Raw genomic sequence first — 19,714 nt, forward strand, 5'->3', positions numbered from 1 at the left:
AACAGCACACTGCTGTGCTACACGTACTAATGTTACAGTATGTAGTCGTATGTACAGTATCTCTGAATGTTCTGGATGCACGGAATATCCAGGGGCGTCGGACTGGGGGTAAAACCAGTACTGATTACCAGGGCCCCAAAAGGGAGAGCAGGCACTTGAAAAGTCTGGAATATAGATTTTCAAGGGAGGAAGGGGGGGCATTAGGACTGCCTATGCATAGGGCCTGGGATCTTGTGCAGCGCCCCTGGGAATATCTGGATGACAATGCAATGCTACGACTTGACCTTCCATTTCCATGATGAATTAATTTAAAAGTAATGTCAGCAATGATGATGTTTACTCATCATTTGATTAGACAGCAAAATATAAATGCAATTGATATGTACTGCTGCACATACTAGCAAAAAATAGAATGTAGTTGTGTAGTAGAGTATAACCACAGTTTCAGTAAGCAAAAGACGAACATAACCTGTATAATGCTGTCCTCTGCTGGTAAATTACCAGTTTGCAACAATAAAATAAAATAAAATAAAATAAAATAAAACAAAACAAAACAAAACAAAACAAAACAAAATAAAACAAAATAAAATAAAATAAAATAAAATAAAATAAAATAGTTTATTCCTTCAGGGGGCGCTCGGCTGCTCTGAAAGCCAAACCTCCCACTGAGTCCCATTCAAATCTTATGACGTTTTTTTATCTTACCGTAGACATTTACGTTGTAAAAAATAAGTATAATCGTTTATATCATTTCATTCTTTCTAACACTTTATATTTTACATAGATATGAAATCCACTTCAGTAATGACTAAACTGTTAAAAAAAAAATCATTCAGTAATCACAACGAACTGTGATTGGACAATTCTTATTAGCGTTGAGAAAAGTAACATGGCCCATGACAGCTCTTTGTTGAGTATCTGTGCACTAGGACCATGAAACACCGCCAGACTCCGGTCTGCGGAGTGACGTCGGTTTGTCCCGGTGTTATTATTGTGTAAGTCGTGGATGTGTTGGAGTTGAACGGTGTGAGTTTAAGGCTGCAAGGACATTCAGTAAACGCAGACGTTTAATTGATTTAGCAGCGCTTACGTTCATCTGAGAGGACACCTTTATTCGAAGACGCACTCGGAAGACTAGAAGGATCTCAGTGACATCTGAAACAGGTTAGTTCAGTATCTAATTTAATTGGCCTAACACAAGTTTACATGAGCCTGGTATCAGATAGTAATACTACGTTACTTTGATATGCATGGTTATAAATTACACTTACAAAGAAGAACTGTACCATAGTAGAGTATCGTTGTAAAACCATGGTGGTGTAATAGAAAGCTGGTATTTTATTCATAAAGAGTTCAATTGTAAAAGCCTTTAAGTGCCTTTTTAGATTTTGAATTTATGATTCTGAAATTATGATTTTAGTTTTAGTATACCAGTTTAACTATAATAACGCTGGTACTTTCTACGTTTACTATGGTAGTATACAGTTTTGGGGCATGTAGCATAGTGATGCTTATTTCTTTGCACATATACTATGAAAATATATCATTTTCCACTTGACATTATTGTGATATTCTTTGTATCTTGTAGTAAATACACTGGAGTAAACACTATAGTTTGTGAATCCATACAGTACCATATAATTATTATTATTTTTGTTTGGTTGTTGGAAGCAAAAGTTGATCAGGTATCCTTACCATATTGTTTTCTTCCAGATATTATTTGTGTGGGTCCGTCATCATCATTATCATGGTGGAGCTGAAGAGTTACTGTGAGGCGGGGGTCTCCATGCAGGAGGTCTGGGTGGAGGGCGGTCTGACTCTGTGCTTCTACTTCACCCTCGTGCCATCCGTCCTCCTCACGCTCTCCGTCCTCTTCGGCACGTTTCTGTGCATATGTTACAGCCGTTACGGCACAGCCATGGAGCCCAAGTTCATCCCCCGCTCGCGACTCTTCCGGCTACAGGTGGGCCTGTCGGTGCTGCTCGTCCTGCAGGCTCTGGGCTGGATGGTGTTTCGGGTTGCCCGAAGCGGAGAGCTGCCGGGGTACGTGGTCGTGTATGGCTGTCTCTCCATGCTGGGCTGGATTTGGGCCGTGGCCCTGCTGCGTCTGGAGAGGAGGAGGGTTCTGCTGCGGGACAGAACCAGAGGACACAGTACGGTACTGCTGATGTACTGGGCCGTTGCGTTTGCTGCCGAAAACCTGGCGTATGTGTCGTGGATGAGCCCTCAGTGGTGGTGGACTCTAGAAACATTTGATCAACAGGTAAGTGTGTGTGTGTGTTTGTTTATTGTTTATGTTTATGACAATTTGCATTAATATAAGTATACAGGATTTTTTTGTCTGTTTTTCATCCACCAAGTGGAAAGCAATGGCTTACCAGTCTTTAACATCATTACTATTGAATTATGTTAAGTTATGCACCAGATTGTAGTACTTTTATTGTTTTTTTTAATGTATTGTGGCCTATATTGTATTATCATCTGTTTCTGTACTCTAACCTTTGGCACTGATGCCATTGTTCTGTCTTAAGTGCAAGGGTTTGAAAGTGGTGACAGATGTAGGAATCCTGCTCACACACCATGACTCAGCATTTTGGTAATAGTGTGAAAATATGATTTTTTGTTTTTACAATAATGTTTCTGGATCCAGCAGATGAGGTTTAACAACTCAGCAGTGACTCAGCTATTAAGTTTGACTGTCATTGAAAAATAATATTGTTGAGTCATTATGTGTTTTTTCTTTACATAGTAGACAGTGACATGGAAATAGTGTCGAGTCATTGTCAGTTCTGCCGCATTCCTTCCCGCTTGCATTAGCCACACCCCACCTCTTCGAGATTGACCAATCAGATAACAGATTCTGTGACACTTCATGATGAGAAAGTTTCACTCTACTCATTCTAGTCTAGCTGTTAAAACATTGAATGTTGAATCCATGTTGTAAAAATGGCAATAAATTGGACAGATTTTCCTAAAAAAAAGAAAACAATTTAAAAAAAAGAGTCCAGTTTTCAAATAAAAAAGCTTTGCAAATATATATATTGTACATATAAAATTTAATTAAAATAATTAAGTTTTTATACTGTGTATACAGCTTATTATTATTATTACATTTAATTATCTCAGGACAATCAAATAGCTATGTTCTAATGTGTTTTATAATTAAATATTATATTATTAATAGTTTAACTTTTAACACATTATCAATAATTATAATTGTTTTAAATTATAATTCTAAATGTAAATATATAATTTTTTATATATTTAGTCTAGTTTTTATTTTATTTTACGTATAACTCCCAATTTTTATTTGATTTAAATTAAAACATTTTCATATTTAATATATGATATTTTATGTACTTTGTTTTGAATTGGTTAAACTTCTCACTAATTACAGAACACAAGTTCAGTCAGCAAATTCACTGGATAAACTGCAATCAAATCCATGCTACTTAATAAAATTTTATTTGTAAAAAAAATGTTAAAACTTTGAAGAACTTTTTTTTTTTTTTTTTTTTAAAGCTAATGACTAAAACAAAACATAAAGACGCATTATAGTAATGTCACTCTTTACTCTTATATCCGAGAGATTCAAGCAGATACAAACAATAGCAAATCATTATCATTCTGTTCATAATATTCATTGTCTGCAGATGGAGTTTGCTTTCTGGCTGGTGCGGTACTTCAGCTCGGGTTTGCTTTTCCTGTTAGGCCTCAAAGCTCCGGGCTTGCCACGCCGGCCGTACATGATTCTGGTCAATGAAGACGAGCGAGATGTGGAGCACGGAGCAGTAAGACTTTACATTCACTCTCAAATCTCACTTTGGTAATTATAATTAATCTTATTAATGCATCTCTTGCATGTTTTCAGCCTCTTTTGGGTAATTCAAATGAGAATCAGTCTACATGGAAAGATTTTGGGAAGAAGGTGCGTCTGTTGGTGCCGTACATGTGGCCTAAAGGCAACGTCCTGCTCCAGCTGCTGGTTCTGCTCTGTCTCGGGATGCTGGCAGTGGAGCGCGTCATCAATGTGTTTGTGCCCATCTACTACAAGAACATAGGTAAAGAATAAAATTCATATGTAGTCCATAATCAATTATTTGTGCGCGCACACACACACACATATATAGTCAAAACAAAAATTATACCAGATACAATTTTGGATATTTTTTTTACTAGTAGGTGCAGGACAATAGTTAATTTATGTAAGCAAGGATGGCAAAATAAAGTGAACTGTGAAATATTGTACCCCAAAAACAAAATCTATTCAGACACTTCATTCAGACACCATGTTTTGCCAAGTGTTTTTCTTTAATTGCTAATGCGATCTTTTTACACCACAGGCTGAACAAAATTAAGCATTTCTTGGTAACTGGTTGACATAAATTGGTATTTTCTAATTGTGTACTTAAATTTAACAGCTGAACATTGTTTTGGTTTGATGTAGGGATGTAACGATTCACTCAACTCACGATTTGATTCACAATTTGTTTTTGTTATAAAATGAGATTTAAGACTAATTCTAAGGTTTGGGTAAAATGCTGCACGTTTCCTTGTGAAATTGAAATTTATCTATAATAATAATATGCTAAAATAGATTCTCTTTTTTTTGGTTTTGATTGCTTCTATTGTCTTTTCTTTGGATAAAAGCGTCTGCTAAATAAGTACATTTAAATATGTAGATGTAAAAAACAAAACTAAATTTAAATTTTAAAACAAGCCAAATAAAATAAGTAACACAAATAAAAAAAAAATATGTATTTTCATATAAACAAAATAGGGCTTTGTCTGTGCTCCTTTTCATTTAAAATGAGAAGCAACCACTGCACGATCCAAGCAAAGATGCTGCATACATGCAACATGAGCAGTTTTTAATCTATATCAGATTGTATAATTTCGAAATTTGAAGCAAAACAGAATGGTTTGACTTGAGTTTTGTGAAACTATACATAAAAAAATATCTGCATGAAACAGAAACAGCAGACGAGCTGAACGAGATGCAGATTCACTCTCTGTCAGCAGGTGACGCTTTAAACGTTTCCTTGGTTTCTGCCGCAAACAAAGCAGCGCTGCACTTATGAACTGAACCATTTTCTAAAGTATAGCAAATAAACTGTGACAAAAGGTTTCTGAATACATTTTGGTTTGTCTGTATGTATGTATATATATATATATATATTTATATATATATATATATATATATATATTTCTGATTTTTATTCCTCCTGTCACAGTGAACCAGCTGACAGATGGGAGTCCCTGGAAGACTCTGGCCACTACGGTGTGTGTTTATGGGATTCTGAAGTTCCTGCAGGGAGGTGGAGCTGGTAAGGGAACATCTCCCAATTCAATCTCAGTGTAGTGTAATGTTGAATATCCTTTAGAATCCGATCTGATCTCCTTTTGGGTCCATCTGCAGGATCGTCTGGGTTTGTAAGTAACATGCGTTCATTCCTGTGGATTCGAGTGCAGCAGTTCACTAACCGCGTGGTCCAGGTGCGTCTCTTCGCTCATCTGCACTCTCTGTCTCTGCGCTGGCACCTGGGCCGCCGCACAGGGGAAGTCCTGAGAAGCATCGACAGAGGAACTTCATCCATCAACAGCCTGCTGAGGTCAGAGCTGACTTTGTTTCGTTTTTTTACCTTCTTATGTCTAGCACTGGAATGCAAGTATAAACACAGTCAAGTAGGTTGATGTGCAATATTAATCTTGAATTCATTTGCATTAATGCAATAAAACATAGTCTATGGTTAGTACAATAAAAGTGATCTCAGTTTGTATTATCTTGAAATATATATACTTTTTTTTTTTTGAATCCGACAGCTACATCGTGTTCAGCATCTTCCCCACTATCGCTGACATTATCATCGCCATTGTCTATTTCATTTCCAATTTCAATGCCTGGTTTGGCCTCATAGTCTTCGTTTGCATGGCCCTCTACCTCAGTAAGTATCTAACAAAAGTCATTTCGAAATGTGAATACATGAACATACACATAGTTGAAGATACTGTAGTTGCTTCTTTTCTGGTTAAGTAAATTAAAACTATGTTTATTGACTTACCAAAGTCTGGTTTACAAATCAAAATTATGAATATTTTTATCATTCTCGCTGATTCGGGTGTTGTTAGTTGTTTGTTATCATATTGTGCAGAACATATACTGCCTTCTGTAAGTGTAGCAGCTGAAACAGAATGCAGTCTGGAAACATTCTGCAATATTTTTTGCCACACCATTGCATAATGTTTGTTAAATAAAAACAATTAAAAATAATTTCCAGTTATTGGATTAAAGCAGAAATGACATCAAATATAAATATAAGGTGAAAAACATAAATGGACAAATTAGAATAAATAAAATAAACTGGAATAAAAATAAAGTTAAATAGATGTGGGAATAATATATACAAATAATAATAAAAATGACAAAAGCATATATCAAAATACTAAAACATTTACTAAAATTATAGTGAAAACTGAAAATATGAATTCAGTATAAATTCAAGCTTATATATATATATATATATATATATATATATATATAAATGCTTCAGTATATAAATAATACCAAAATAGCATTATAAAGATTCATTAATTGGTGTCACTCTATGGTTTTATAAATAAAAATGATTATTTTAAAATAGCACTTGATATTGCTTTACAGGTAATTCACAAAATGTGAACCGTATACTGCATAAACAGTTCATGCTCCATGAATCGTGTGTACTGTACATATCTAAACTCAAGAAAATGGAGTGCAGTATTGTTTGATTCTTTCATCTCAAGACTCACTAAAGAAAGAAGAATGGAAATATACTAGATCAGCATTTGATTGATTGGTTGATTGCTGTTATGTGTGTCTCTGTCAGCTCTCACTATTGTTATCACTGAATGGAGAACTAAATACAGACGAGATATGAACACACAAGATAACAATGCCAAATCGAAAGCTGTGGACTCTTTATTGAACTTTGAGACGGTATGGCTACGATTTGTTTGACTAAGGCGTCAGAATGTTTGTTACACAAAATAATACAATTGTGCTGTGCATATGCTGTGATTAAAATGATGATATTGTCAACAGGTGAAATATTACAATGCAGAGAGTTATGAAGTGGGTAACTTTGAGAATGCCATCTTGAAATATCAGGTAACATTTGTTCAGAGTTTTTTTTAGACTGCTCTCCACACAACATTTGTAGTTTTTCATCTTTATTTTATCTGACGTTCACAGTAATATAAATAAATAACACTTTTTCTTTTGCTCAGGTATCGGAGTGGAAGACCAACGCATCTCTGGCTCTCTTGAATCAAACGCAGAACCTCATCATCGGCTTGGGTCTTCTGACCGGATCTCTGCTCTGTGCGTACTTCGTGACCGAGGGAAAGTTTCAGGTACGAACAGTGAAGACTACTCCGATATCAGACCACTGGCCATCAAATAATCTATGGTTTATAGCAGGATTTTTTTTTTTTTTTTTTTTTTTTAAATATACCGAAAGAAGGAACATAACCATAAAACGTTTTCTTCAGCAAAGATGCATTAAATTAATTATAAGTTACAGTAAAAAATTATTTCTCAAATAAATGCTGTTTTGCATTACAGGAAAAAAAATTATAACATTTTAAATATGTATTTAAATACAAAAAAAGTTATTGCTCAATGTTACTGTTTTATTGTATTTCTCATCAAATAAATGCAGCCTTTTTAAGCATAAGAGACGCAGTTCAACAACAACAAAAATTCTTATTGACTCCAAATGTTTGAACAGTAGTGAGTATGTACACAGTGGACCGTTCTTCTGAGGTTACCATGATTGGGTGAGCCACTTTCAAAACAGCCAATAAATGCACACCTCAGTTAAATGACATGTTGCTTCTTTCTAAAGTTTCAGTGTTGCTTCATAAAAAGCACTTTTTTGTCTAATGCACTACATTACTTTCTATTTATGAGATTATTATTGAAATGCCATTGTTATATTTCCACTTCAGAGGTTTTACTCTTATTGTCATTTCACGGTCACAGTTCACTATCTCTGAAGCATATTTTATTGGATTGTGGTGGTTAATTTAATGTGACAGGAAGGTACATAACAATCAAACTGATACAGAATTTAATTTAAAAAAAAAACATAATTTCAATATCTTTCAAAGTGAAATGTATGGAAGTCCGCTTCTGACCCGCTTCCCGCTTCTTCTCATAATGGTTGATATAAATTCGCAATTGCGAGATATTAAGTTGCAACTCTGAGAAATAATGTCAGAATTGTTAGATATAAACTAAGAAATTCTGACTTTTTTTTCTTACAATGGTGTGTTAACAAAAAAAAAAGTCAAAATTTGTGAGAAAAGAAAATTCGATTTCTTTTCTAAGAATCACAAAATCTCATATCTTGCAATTCTGACTACATAACTCGCATTTGCGAGTTTAAATCACGCAATTCTGAGTCTCTCATTTGTAACTTTGAGAAAAAAGTCAGAATTGTGAGTTTGTATCAAAATTATGGGGGGGAAATTATGAGATTAAAAGTCACAATACCCTTTTTTTATTTAGTGGCAGGAGTGGGCTTTCATAGAAGTGAAATAAAACAAAGGGGGAAAAAACTAAACAATATAAACAATTACTTCACTGAGCAGAGAACAAGCAGAGATTTTGGTTTTGAGTTTGTGTAACTCATCATGGTCTTCCAGGTGGGAGATTATGTGCTGTTTGGGACGTACATCATCCAGCTCTACACCCCTCTCAACTGGTTTGGAACATACTACAGGCATGAAGATTTTCTCATCTGTGTACAGATAACTATATATTTCTTTAAAAGATCAAACGGTAAATGTCTATCTTTTCTCTAACAGAATGATCCAGAATTCCTTTATTGATATGGAAAGCATGTTCAAGCTCTTCACTGAGGAGGAGGAGGTGAGCGGGGGGGTTTTCATTGAGGTTTGTTACACAGAAGCTTCGGGATAATTAAAGACATGATGATTTAATGTAGGTGAAGGATGAGGTCAACGCTGGAAACCTGGACTACAGACGGGGAAAAGTAGAGTTTGAGAATGTCTTCTTCAGCTACACGCAAGGGTGAGCAGCTTCACTCATAACTCATATTCGTTTCTACTGTTTTTTTATTTTGTGATTAATAAAGTAATTTGTGTCACAAATAAGCAATGTTCAAAATGGGATATTCTTGCAGCAAGGAGATTCTAAAAGACGTCTCTTTTACCGTTCTCCCTGGACAAACAGTTGCACTTGTAAGTCTATTCTGCTCTATTCTGTTCTATTAGGTTCTATTCTGTTCTATTCTATCCTGTTTTGTTCCATCATATCCTATTCTGTACAATTATGTCCTATTTTATTCTATTCTATTCTATTTTATTCCATTCTATTAGGTTCTATTCTATCCTGTTCTGTTCTATCATATCCTATTCTGTACAATTATGTCCTATTCTATTCTATTCAATTAGGTTTTATTCTATCCTATTCTAGTCTATTCTATTCTATCCTATCCTGTTCTGTTCTATCATATCTTATTCTATTCTATTCTTTTCTATTCTATTCTATTAGGTTCTATTCTATCCTATCCTATTCTGTTCTATTATGTCCTATTTTATTCTATTCTATTATCTTCTATCCTATCCTATTTTATTATCTGCTGCTCAAGAAATATTTCCTATTATCAATGTTGAAAACAGTTGTGCTGCTTAATATTTTTGTGTGAATCTACCATTCAAGAGTTTGGGTTTAAAGATTTTTTTTAAACAAAAAGATATAATAGTTTTATTCAGTAAAGAGTCATTCAATTGAACTATAGTGACAGTAAAGACATTTATAATGTTACAGAAGATTTTTTATTTCATATCATTTTTTTTAAATTAAAGAATCCTAAAAAAAAATGATTGCAGTTTTTCCTCAAATAATAACCATTGTTAATTACCAAATCCACAAAAAATTATTTTTTGACCACTTGTGTATGTGTATTAATTTTCATTGGTTTATTTCAGGTTGGACAGTCTGGATCAGGGAAGAGCACCATCATCCGTCTGCTTTTCCGTTTTTATGACGTTCAGGGCGGGTGTGTAAAAATAGATGACCAAGACATCTCAAAGGTGAACCTGTCATTGATACAAGAACAAAGGGCACCCCGACAGTACCTTTAAATTCCTGTCATAGCAGTTGAAATTGCTCTAAATGTGTCACGTCTGCTTGTGCATCAGGTGAAGCAGTCCTCTCTGCGCGCTCACATTGGCGTTGTACCTCAGGATACCGTCCTGTTTAACGACAGCATTCGAGAGAACATCCGCTACGGTCGAGTTACTGCGTCTGACCAGGAGGTGGAGGAGGCTGCCATCGCTGCTGACATCCATGACAAAATCATAACCTTCCCGGAGGGTGAGAACCATGTAGACGAAATCTACAACTTTGCAGCTTCTAATAATATGTGACTCAGAACCACAAAACCAGTCATAAGGGTCAGTTTCTCGAAATTGAGATTTATACATTCTCTCAAAGCTGAATAAATAATCTTTCCATTGATTTATGGCTTGTTAGGATCAGACAATATCTGGCTGAGATACAACTATTGGAATATCTGGAATCTGAGGGTGCAAAAAATCTAAATATTAAGGAAAATTGCTTTTAAAGTTGTCCAAATGAAGTACTTAGCAATGCATATTACTAATCAAAAATTAAGTTTTGATATATTTACGATAGGAAATTTACAAACTATGTTCATGGAACATAATCCTTACTTAATGTCCAAATTATTTTTGGCATTAAAGAAAAATCTATAATTTTGACCCATACAATGTTTTTTTTTTTTTTTGCTTATTTCTACAAATATACCCCAGAGACTGGTTTTGTGGTCCAGGGTCACATATTTAAACTGTAGTCAATAAATAAATAAAATGTGACATTTATAAAATGTACTTATATAAAATGTAAAAAAATATTTAGTTTAACTTTATTCACTAAAATAACTAAAACTAAACCTGAAATAAAAAAAAAGACAAAAACTGCTGAAATGGCAAAAAACGCAACCAAAACTTAAAAATGGATATCAAATTAAAATGGATACAATAATGGTATCTCATTGATACTAAAATAACACAAGGATGCCATCCAGTTTGAGTCTAAGTGATATTCATAATTGATATTTATTTGTAGGCTATGACACTCCGGTGGGCGAGAGGGGACTCAAGTTGAGCGGAGGAGAGAAGCAGAGAGTCGCCATCGCTCGCACCATCCTCAAAGCGCCACAGATCATCCTTCTCGATGAGGTACGACATCTCCAGTGCATTATGGGAGAATGCATACGTGATGTGGGAATCATCCCTGTTTTGCCTTTTGTTTAAATGATTTATTATTGAGATGTTTTTTTTATTATTTCTTTTAATCAGATAATGCTGTGCAGTTGCATTACTCTTCAAGAGTTTGTTAGATTCTTTAAGACAATTTAAGAAATTACTATTTTGATAATAAAAGCGTAAATGTAATTGTTAATTTATTTACAATATAACAAAATAAACACTGTTCTTTTTAACTTTTTGTTTATGGAAAAATCCTTAAAAAAAGTCACTTTCCAGTAAAATATTAAGCAGCAAAGCAGTTATATAAAATTTTTGTAATATATAACAATTCTTCTCTTTTTTTGTTATTTATTAATTATAGCTTTAATGGGCATTATAGACTTCTTTTAAAACATTAAAAAAAAAAAAAAAAAAATCTTACTGTCCCCAAACTTTTAGTTTGATATGCGATGATGGATTTTGGACCAATGGAATTTCAGTGGGCGGAGCTTCTCCGCTATACTGGACAGAAATAGAAAACAAGCAGAACAAAAACTGTAAAAGAGATTTGTTTGTCTACTTTCTTCTTGATAGACTCATTTACTACTACTTATCTCTACTCTACCCATAGGCCACCTCTGCTCTAGACACACAGACCGAGAGAAACATTCAGGCCTCGCTGGCTAAAGTCTGTGCCAACAGAACCACCATTGTGGTGGCACACAGGTAAACACATCATTAAATCAATGACTCAAATCATCTTCCATCAAATACTAGTCATGAAACTAGATTAAAGAATTTCTTATTGTATAACGCCATCACTGATTTGCATATTGCAGATTGTCGACTGTGATTGGAGCCGATGTGATTCTTGTACTTCGTGATGGACAGATTGTGGAGAGAGGAAGGTGGGTTTATTAACTGGAACACTGAACACACATCTAGACCAAGTTAATGCGATGTGGTTACAAGTCCGGTGTTGTTTGTGGTAGGCACGAGGAGCTGCTGGCGAAGGGAGGCCTGTACTCTGACATGTGGCTGAAACAGCAGCAGGCGCAGGATTCAGACTCGGCCTCTGACTCCGAGACCAAAGACAGGAAATCTGAGAAACTACAGCCTCAAACATCCACTACAGGACACAAGGGACATTAGACACACGAGACACGCAATCAGATCTGGTTTTGTGTGCATTTTAAGCTCGTCTAGTGCTGTTTTGAAATATTAGACATATTACATAATATTGTTTTCGCCAGTTTTTAAAAGTGAGCCATGTTGCCTAAGGATTTTTTTTTTATGAGATATGTAAGTGCTTTCTTTTTTATATTGCTTTTGCAATTACTTTTCACTCATTGTATTTATAATGCTTATTATTATTATGAGAGAAGACTGACGGAGTATAAAATATAATGCTCTGACAATTATGGCTCCTTCCACTACAATAACTTCATTATGTTGAATGTACAGCGGGGGATATTTTATTTTAATAAGTAAGTGTATTTTTCTGGGTGCATTGATTTTCTTTGTAATAGCGAACATTCGGCAACTGATTGTTATTGTGTGTGTATATATATATGATCTATCATCAGAACAAATTGTAATTTTATTTGAAAATGTATAGTTATATTTCTGGTGCCATTGTATAACAGTAAATACAAAAATAAGACTTTCTATACTGACTTAAGATTAAGTTTAAATTTAGGGCTAGGTTATAGGCAGAGGAGGGAATCATTTCCTCAATCAGTTTTCATGTTAATTTCTGATATATTAGCTGCACACTTTTTTTACATTATGATCATTTGTGTGCTTAAAGATAATTCTGTAATGCTGTGTGTTTGTGTGTGTGAAGTTATGTTTATTGCTTAGTTGCAATACTGTACAACTTCAGTTCAGTTTATGGGACATAGGAGCTTGCTCACTTTGTAGGACTGACACTAAACTCAGGGGACAAGGTTGAAATGAGCCATTGGGGTGTGTTTCTGCTGTTTTGTAGTAGTTTTGTTTTAATGATTAATTCAAAGAACGGGTGGAGAAATAGCAACTGACGGTCGTAACCGGATGGATAAAGTCGGTGAAGATTTTTTGTATGTATTTTATTGTGCAATAAAGGCAACTAAGGGAATATGTTTATTAATATGCTCTTTGTGATTATTGATCACATTGTTCTTTGCAAAAAATATTATATGCCACACGTATTTCCTTTATATTTTGTTTAGAAATAAAAATACATGGAATTATAATATATAAATATATATATGTTGGTTATTACTATTGTTTATATAGTATTGTTCCATAGAACGTTCAGTAACGTGCACTGAAATACACTTAATTTTTTACACTAGAGGGCGCTTTACGGCCACAAACAGTTTCGGTGTGTTTTTGTGCGTTTATTGGAGATATTTTTAAACACCCGATATGTAATCGTTTAAATCTGATGCTCTGATACTTTGCATATAAATAAAAATCTCGCTTGCGCAGTTTCAAAGAAATGCATTTGAAAAACGTCATAGTGAGTGAATCATAAACTACTGCGATTGGTCCATCAACAATAGCGATGAGAAAAGTAACATGTACAACGTTGTAATGTTGGGCCGTGGGAAACTTTAATAGCCTTGGAATAAAAATACACAGCGATTAGGTAAGACATAAAACTATACAGTTATAAAAAAAAACATAATAAATGTTTGACCCAAGCTCGGTCCAGTAGTCCCGCTTCACCAAGTATAGGTCTCTGCAGGAAAGTAATGGGAGTTACGAGATCAAGGTGTTTTTACACCATGATGTAATAGTGACGTTAGGTTTAGGGGTGGGATTGGGTAAGGGCGATAATTTAGATTGCATGATTCAGAAACACCCAGCAGTTTCAAAACACCCATATGGTGATAAACGCCCACTTTTGCTCTGCAGAGACCTAAGTCTCCGCTTCACGCTACTGAACGCATTGTCTTGCGTAACTGTGATTGTGAATACGTCGCGACGCAGCTGTCACGGCAGAGAGAGGGTTCCTGCACGACGCTTTCCTTCGGCCTTTCTGTGTTTTCAGTCCTTTTAAATTAATGCTGGAGACCCAAAATGGATTTTGGCGATTTGTTTGACGAGCGAACGTTCACCTTTTCTGACTTCCAGGAGTTTACGGTCAGTATCTCTGGTGTTTTGGTTCTAGTTGCGCTGTTTTGACGGGTGACTGAGAAACTCACGAGAAACTGACTTATGTAAAAACTTTAAATACGGTTTAATGTCTTGTTTCATTTAAAGCCCAGCATATTAGATTGAAAGAAACTAATTATTCTTAAATACAGCAAATATCTCTAGTATTTCAGTTTGTAAGACAGTAACTATGTGTTGTGAGTGTTATTCTACGCGAGTTCGAGGCTCACTCAGAGGCCCAATGTTTGGCTGTGAGAGGAAAAACACATAACCACACTGTTTTACAATGTTTTAATGATATTGCGTAGTTTTAACAGATCTCCTTTAAATTTATTGTTAAGATATATGACATTTAAACCATATTTTTGTATTGTGATGATCAGTTTCTTCCTGGACACGAGCAGTGGTCCGAGAGAGTGAGGAAACGACTGTACTATGGTCTTGATTCAGACAGACCCTTGGATGCTCTCTCATGCCCCATGACTGGTGAGTCAACAACTAAACTAGTGCAAACTCAATGTGTGTGTGTGTGTGTGTGTCACCCTGGACCGCAAAACCAGTCATAAGGGGTCAATGTTTTGAAATTGAGATTAATAAATTATCTGAAAGCTTTCCATTGAAGTATGGTTTGTTAGGATATGACCATATTTGGTATCTGAGGGTACAAAAAAAATGTTAATATTGAGGAAACCAGCCTTTAAAGTTGTCCAAATTGAGTTCTTAGCCATGCAAAATACTAATCAAAAATTAAGTTTTTATATATTTATGGTAGGAAATTTACGACGATCTTTATTTCATATCTTAATGATTTTTGGCATAAAATAAACATTTATAATTTTAACCCATACACTAATATGATTGACCCATATTGCTGGCTATTGCTACAAATATACCCATGCTACTTATTACTGTTTTTTTGGTCCTGGGTGTCACATATTTAACATTTTTAGAATTTTCTTTAAAATACAAAATATTGCTCATTAGTACTTTTGTCACAGCATAAAAATATTTTGGTTCATGCAAAGTTTCTATTTCAATGAATAGGTCCATGTTTGGGTATATTCTCTTTCATCATCATATATATTCTGTTTGTACAAAAGTTTTTTATTTGTGTTATTCGTCTGTACAGTAGTGCTTGATCACTCATCATTGTATTTGCTCTAGATATCGCTGTGGAACTGCTCCAGAAATCTGCCCCAAGTCCCATAAGGAAACTCCATAAGAAATATGCTGCACACGTAGCCAGGTAGGATCGCCAGCTTAAATCTTTGATTTCGAAATATAATCTCATTAATAAATACTGTGTACGATGCATTTCCCTGAATTAATATATAATAATTTTTTTTGTTACAGGGAAGCATGTATATCTCCCTGCGCTATGATGTTGGCTTTGATATACATTGAAAGACTGCGACACAGAAATCCCGAATACCTGCAACAGATCTCATCCTCAGACCTCTTTTTGATATCTATGGTATGTATTTGCATCCAAGGATATTTACTTTTTTTTATTTATGTTTTATTACCCTTATTTGCTTATCTGAATTTCTAATGTTATTTCCAGATGGTTGCCAGCAAGTATTTGTATGATGAAGGAGAAGAGGAGGAGGTTTTCAACGATGAATGGGGCACTGCGGCCAAGCTTGATGTTCAGACTGTCAACACTTTGGAGATGAACTTCCTCAATGCGATTGTAAGCAATGACTTCCTATCTTTCCAAAGAGCTATGGCCATTTACAGTAGTTAGACTTGTTTTGTCCTTTTATACACGTTTATTACAAGATCATGTTGCATTTCCGGTTGTGAGTTTTCTACAGAAATTGATTTGAAAGGAGATCTTTCTCTTTGACAGGACTGGAACCTCTTCACTGAGCCCAGTGACTTCTTTAAAGTCCTCAGTCAGGTGGAAAGCAGGTTGGTTAACATGCACTACTGTGTTATAACAGTCATATAGTTTAAGTGAACGCTCCTATTGGCCTTTAAGGTGTCACAGCATAGACTAGATCTCTGTTCTTCTTTTCAAAATATCAAGGATGATTTTTAATGTCATGACCTGATTAAATAGCCTATGAGTATTTGAGTCTTTTGCAACTGGGCAGTGACTCTCTTGGACTTAATTGGGTTGCCCTTTGCAGTCCAATCTGTTTATCAGAGTGAGTTGGATTAGCAGTACATTTCTCTTAAGTTCTGTGTCAAGATCAAGGTCCTCACACATGCTTCTTTTCTTTTTCTTTCTTTGCTTTATTCTATTTTTGTCCTTGTAGCATTGCGGAGCGACAAGGAATGAAGCGAGGCTGGTTCACCTACACAGATCTCTGCGTCCTGTTGGAGCAAACCAATTGGAGGGAAGCTCTATCAGTTATCTACCAGCACTTTACCAAGGTCAGTAATCACAGTTCAATCCATATAAACTCCTAAATACACCTAAAAAGTAGGTGATGTATACTATATTCAATGTCAACTAAAATTTTCTGTTCTTAAACATTATTTGATTCAAATATGGCATGACAGACGCCTGTTTTGACATTTCACTGCACATTGTCAAAAAAACTGTAAATCTGAAATTTAAAAAAGAAATGTATATAATATACACACAAGCATTTTTTTTTTTTTTTTGAGCAAAATTGTGGTTATGTTCTAATATAAAATAATAGTAATTATATTTTATAGTCACCTTTTTCAAATGACACCATTTTTATTACTAAATGCAACTATTAAAATAAATATTACTATTGTAATTTCACTAAAACAAAAGATCATTAATACAGTACAGCTGTAAATTTACAATAAATTTAATTTCTTCAATTTTATACATTACATTTTTTATTTTCAATTTAAACTTTATTTATATAGTGCCATTGAAAATAAAAATTGACTAATATGCTGTATAGTAAGTCCAAAGATAGTCAATTAAAGAAATATCATATTCGGAATAACAGATTTAAAAACTAAAACAAGACCAACTACTCAGTAAATCTGCTATAAATAAAAGCCAGAGAGAATAGGTATGTCTTGAGCTTTACTTTATAAAATCATTAAAAAAAAATAATAATAATAATTTTGGAAGAAAACTGCAGGAAGCCCTTAAAGGTTCAATTTATATATATATATATATATATATATATATATATATATATATATATGTTTAGTTTATAAGCACTTCACAAGTTGAGAAGATAGTTGACGCGTGTTGCATTTCCAAATGCATGTTATAAGCGACCGAAGTTGCTGTGAACAGAACTGCTTTGAGACACTGAGAACACATATTATGAGCCGCTTGCATGTAAATAAAAGTGCTGAATCAAACCATATGCGCTCTAATAATTACACTAAGCCATATTGCGATCTTCAGTTTTATTTCAGTGATTCGTGCAGTGCTATATATTAACCGTTTGTTGTGTTCTTTACTTTCCCTGCAGGTCACCTGTATATTGGGTCTCCTGTACTTGACTAGCGTAGCCGGTCTCATCGCTTCCTCCGCCGTCATCCACCAGCTCGGCCGTCTTCACAGTACCAGCCGCACGTACTTGGACCCGATAAAGCACACATCCATTCACACACCAGCACTTCTCCCCGAGCTCTTGCTGGACACCACACGCCCAACCTCAAACCTCCACTGCTGCGTCTTGAGCAATGACACCCTGAAGCTGCGGCCCACCGCTGTGCCGGATCAGCAGGGCTCTACCTATTCCTCCTATCAGAATATGGTGCTGTGTCTCTGGGGCTCCATCATCTCTGCTCTTTCCTACACAGACCCCTCATCAGACATCCAGCCACAAGACTGTTTGGTGTCTGAAGTGATCTGTCACCGTCACATGGGCACTTGCCCTCAATGTGCAATAGCTTGTAATGGCTCAGCGCCTCTTTCCTCTCCGTGGTATGAACGTCTCACAGCACTTTGGCTTGGGTTTGCTCCATTTAGTGAAAGCTTAATATTTTCAGACCCCCATCTTGGCTCCATGCCACCATTTCAGAGATGTTGCCCAGAGACGACTTTGCCCTTTGGGAAATCGCCATCTCTTCTCATGCCCGGCTAGATGAATTTTAAAGTAAAAAAAAAAACAGCAAAGTTTACATATGCAGTCAGCTCTCTTTAATGTTGTATATGAACTAGCCAGATGGCTTGGTTATAACCGGGTTGTGGTGGGATATCAGTATGTTGGGGAGAAGGTTGTAGAGAGGTTTATTAAGGAAGTGGCATATGAGTGACATTTTGAATTTTGATGTGTGATGCAATGTGCGCTAATGCAGTATGAACAAACAGGCTTTCTTTTCTTTCGCTTTCTGAAAAGGGTAAGTATGGTTGGTTTTAGATGTTCTGTGAAACCTCCAAAGCATCCAAGCAAAAATAATGGCAGGTAGTTACGTAAGTTAACAAAAGGCTCTGCTGTTATGTGAGGAAGTGCATGTTCTTGTTTTGAATGGTTTGCATGGTTTTGTGCAACATGCCAGTGTCCTGAGGAGGACTGTTTTGTTTTTGAATTTCCTTCCTCCGAAAGCCTTTATTTTCAAGTTGGGTAATAGTTTGAATTTAAGCCTGAATTTGTTCACTTTGGTTCAGAAAGGAAGGGTTGGAGAAAAACAGAAAGGGACCAGTTTTACAACCTCAGTTGTACAATTTAGTTAGATTGATTAATGCCAGACCTCATCCACAAAGTGTTCATCTTAGATTACTTTGGTTTGTAGAAACAATCCTCAACATTTTGATATCCTCAAGTAGTAAAATATTGCAGAACAGGCTGATTTAATAGATTTGGGTTCGTTGCTTGACTTTGTGTTTAATTTTGGCTTTATTTTTTGTTCTTTAAACATAATGTAATTAAGCAAATGGTAATATTATTAAGACTTGGACATAAAAGTACCCTTTAATACCTGATTTAACAATCTCTTACATATCTACCTTTATTTGTTAATGGCTTCCAAAGTCTGTTAACTATATATTTTTTTTCTGTCCCAATTTTGTACATTTTGTATAGAAATAATAAAAGAACATACGGCTGCAACAATGAAAATAATAAAAACATTCATCTCAGTCTTGACTTTTGGATCTTTTTTTTAATATAGATGGTTTTTAATATAAATATTAAGCATGCAGATTGTATATCGCCTTATATCAGTGTTATCTTATTGTAACTGAGAGACTGTAACAGTTTTGTTAATATTTAGGATTTTATTTTGATTAATTTTAACTTCAGTAATTTCAAGTTTTCGGTTTCTTTATCTTTCTTTTTTTTACTTTATTTGGTTACACTTTATTTTAAGGTGTCCTTGTTACCATGTGTAATTACAA

At 35.0% G+C, this 19,714-nt stretch overlaps 2 protein-coding genes across 2 annotated transcripts; both read left to right on the forward strand.

The window, feature by feature from the left end:
* The first annotated feature begins 944 nt into the window (after positions 1-944).
* On the forward strand, positions 945-13,411 carry abcb6a (ATP-binding cassette, sub-family B (MDR/TAP), member 6a). Its single transcript, XM_052546387.1, has 20 exons — positions 945-1,164; positions 1,714-2,263; positions 3,654-3,791; positions 3,872-4,061; positions 5,235-5,327; positions 5,420-5,612; positions 5,824-5,945; positions 6,867-6,976; positions 7,082-7,147; positions 7,267-7,392; positions 8,689-8,765; positions 8,851-8,914; positions 8,991-9,076; positions 9,189-9,246; positions 9,997-10,101; positions 10,210-10,384; positions 11,159-11,271; positions 11,912-12,006; positions 12,120-12,188; positions 12,273-13,411. Exons 2-20 carry the CDS (start codon positions 1,748-1,750, stop codon positions 12,430-12,432), a joined length of 2,556 nt encoding a protein of 851 aa, XP_052402347.1. The 5' UTR covers positions 945-1,164; positions 1,714-1,747; the 3' UTR covers positions 12,433-13,411.
* Positions 13,412-14,221: 810 nt separating this feature from the next.
* Positions 14,222-19,456, forward strand: cnppd1 (cyclin Pas1/PHO80 domain containing 1). Its single transcript, XM_052546416.1, has 8 exons — positions 14,222-14,412; positions 14,808-14,910; positions 15,589-15,670; positions 15,778-15,898; positions 15,989-16,117; positions 16,277-16,338; positions 16,689-16,806; positions 17,844-19,456. Exons 1-8 carry the CDS (start codon positions 14,350-14,352, stop codon positions 18,459-18,461), a joined length of 1,296 nt encoding a protein of 431 aa, XP_052402376.1. The 5' UTR covers positions 14,222-14,349; the 3' UTR covers positions 18,462-19,456.
* Positions 19,457-19,714: the final 258 nt, after the last annotated feature.

This window comes from Carassius gibelio, chromosome B1 (genome assembly GCF_023724105.1).
Source record: "Carassius gibelio isolate Cgi1373 ecotype wild population from Czech Republic chromosome B1, carGib1.2-hapl.c, whole genome shotgun sequence".
Classification (NCBI taxonomy): domain Eukaryota; kingdom Metazoa; phylum Chordata; class Actinopteri; order Cypriniformes; family Cyprinidae; genus Carassius; species Carassius gibelio.

What these genes read in the sequence shown, in the direction of transcription:
- abcb6a (XM_052546387.1), top strand. Translation starts at nt 1,748, where the DNA reads ATGGTGGAGCTGAAGAGTTACTGTGAGGCGGGGGTCTCCATGCAGGAG. An exon ending in CCTGCAGGGAGGTGGAGCTG is followed by an intron (nt 5,328 to 5,419) that starts GTAAGGGAACAT and finishes GTCCATCTGCAG; the next exon opens with GATCGTCTGGGTTTGTAAGT. An exon ending in AGATCATCCTTCTCGATGAG is followed by an intron (nt 11,272 to 11,911) that starts GTACGACATCTC and finishes CTCTACCCATAG; the next exon opens with GCCACCTCTGCTCTAGACAC.
- cnppd1 (XM_052546416.1), top strand. Translation starts at nt 14,350, where the DNA reads ATGGATTTTGGCGATTTGTTTGACGAGCGAACGTTCACCTTTTCTGAC. An exon ending in TCTCTCATGCCCCATGACTG is followed by an intron (nt 14,911 to 15,588) that starts GTGAGTCAACAA and finishes TATTTGCTCTAG; the next exon opens with ATATCGCTGTGGAACTGCTC. An exon ending in CTCAGTCAGGTGGAAAGCAG is followed by an intron (nt 16,339 to 16,688) that starts GTTGGTTAACAT and finishes TTGTCCTTGTAG; the next exon opens with CATTGCGGAGCGACAAGGAA.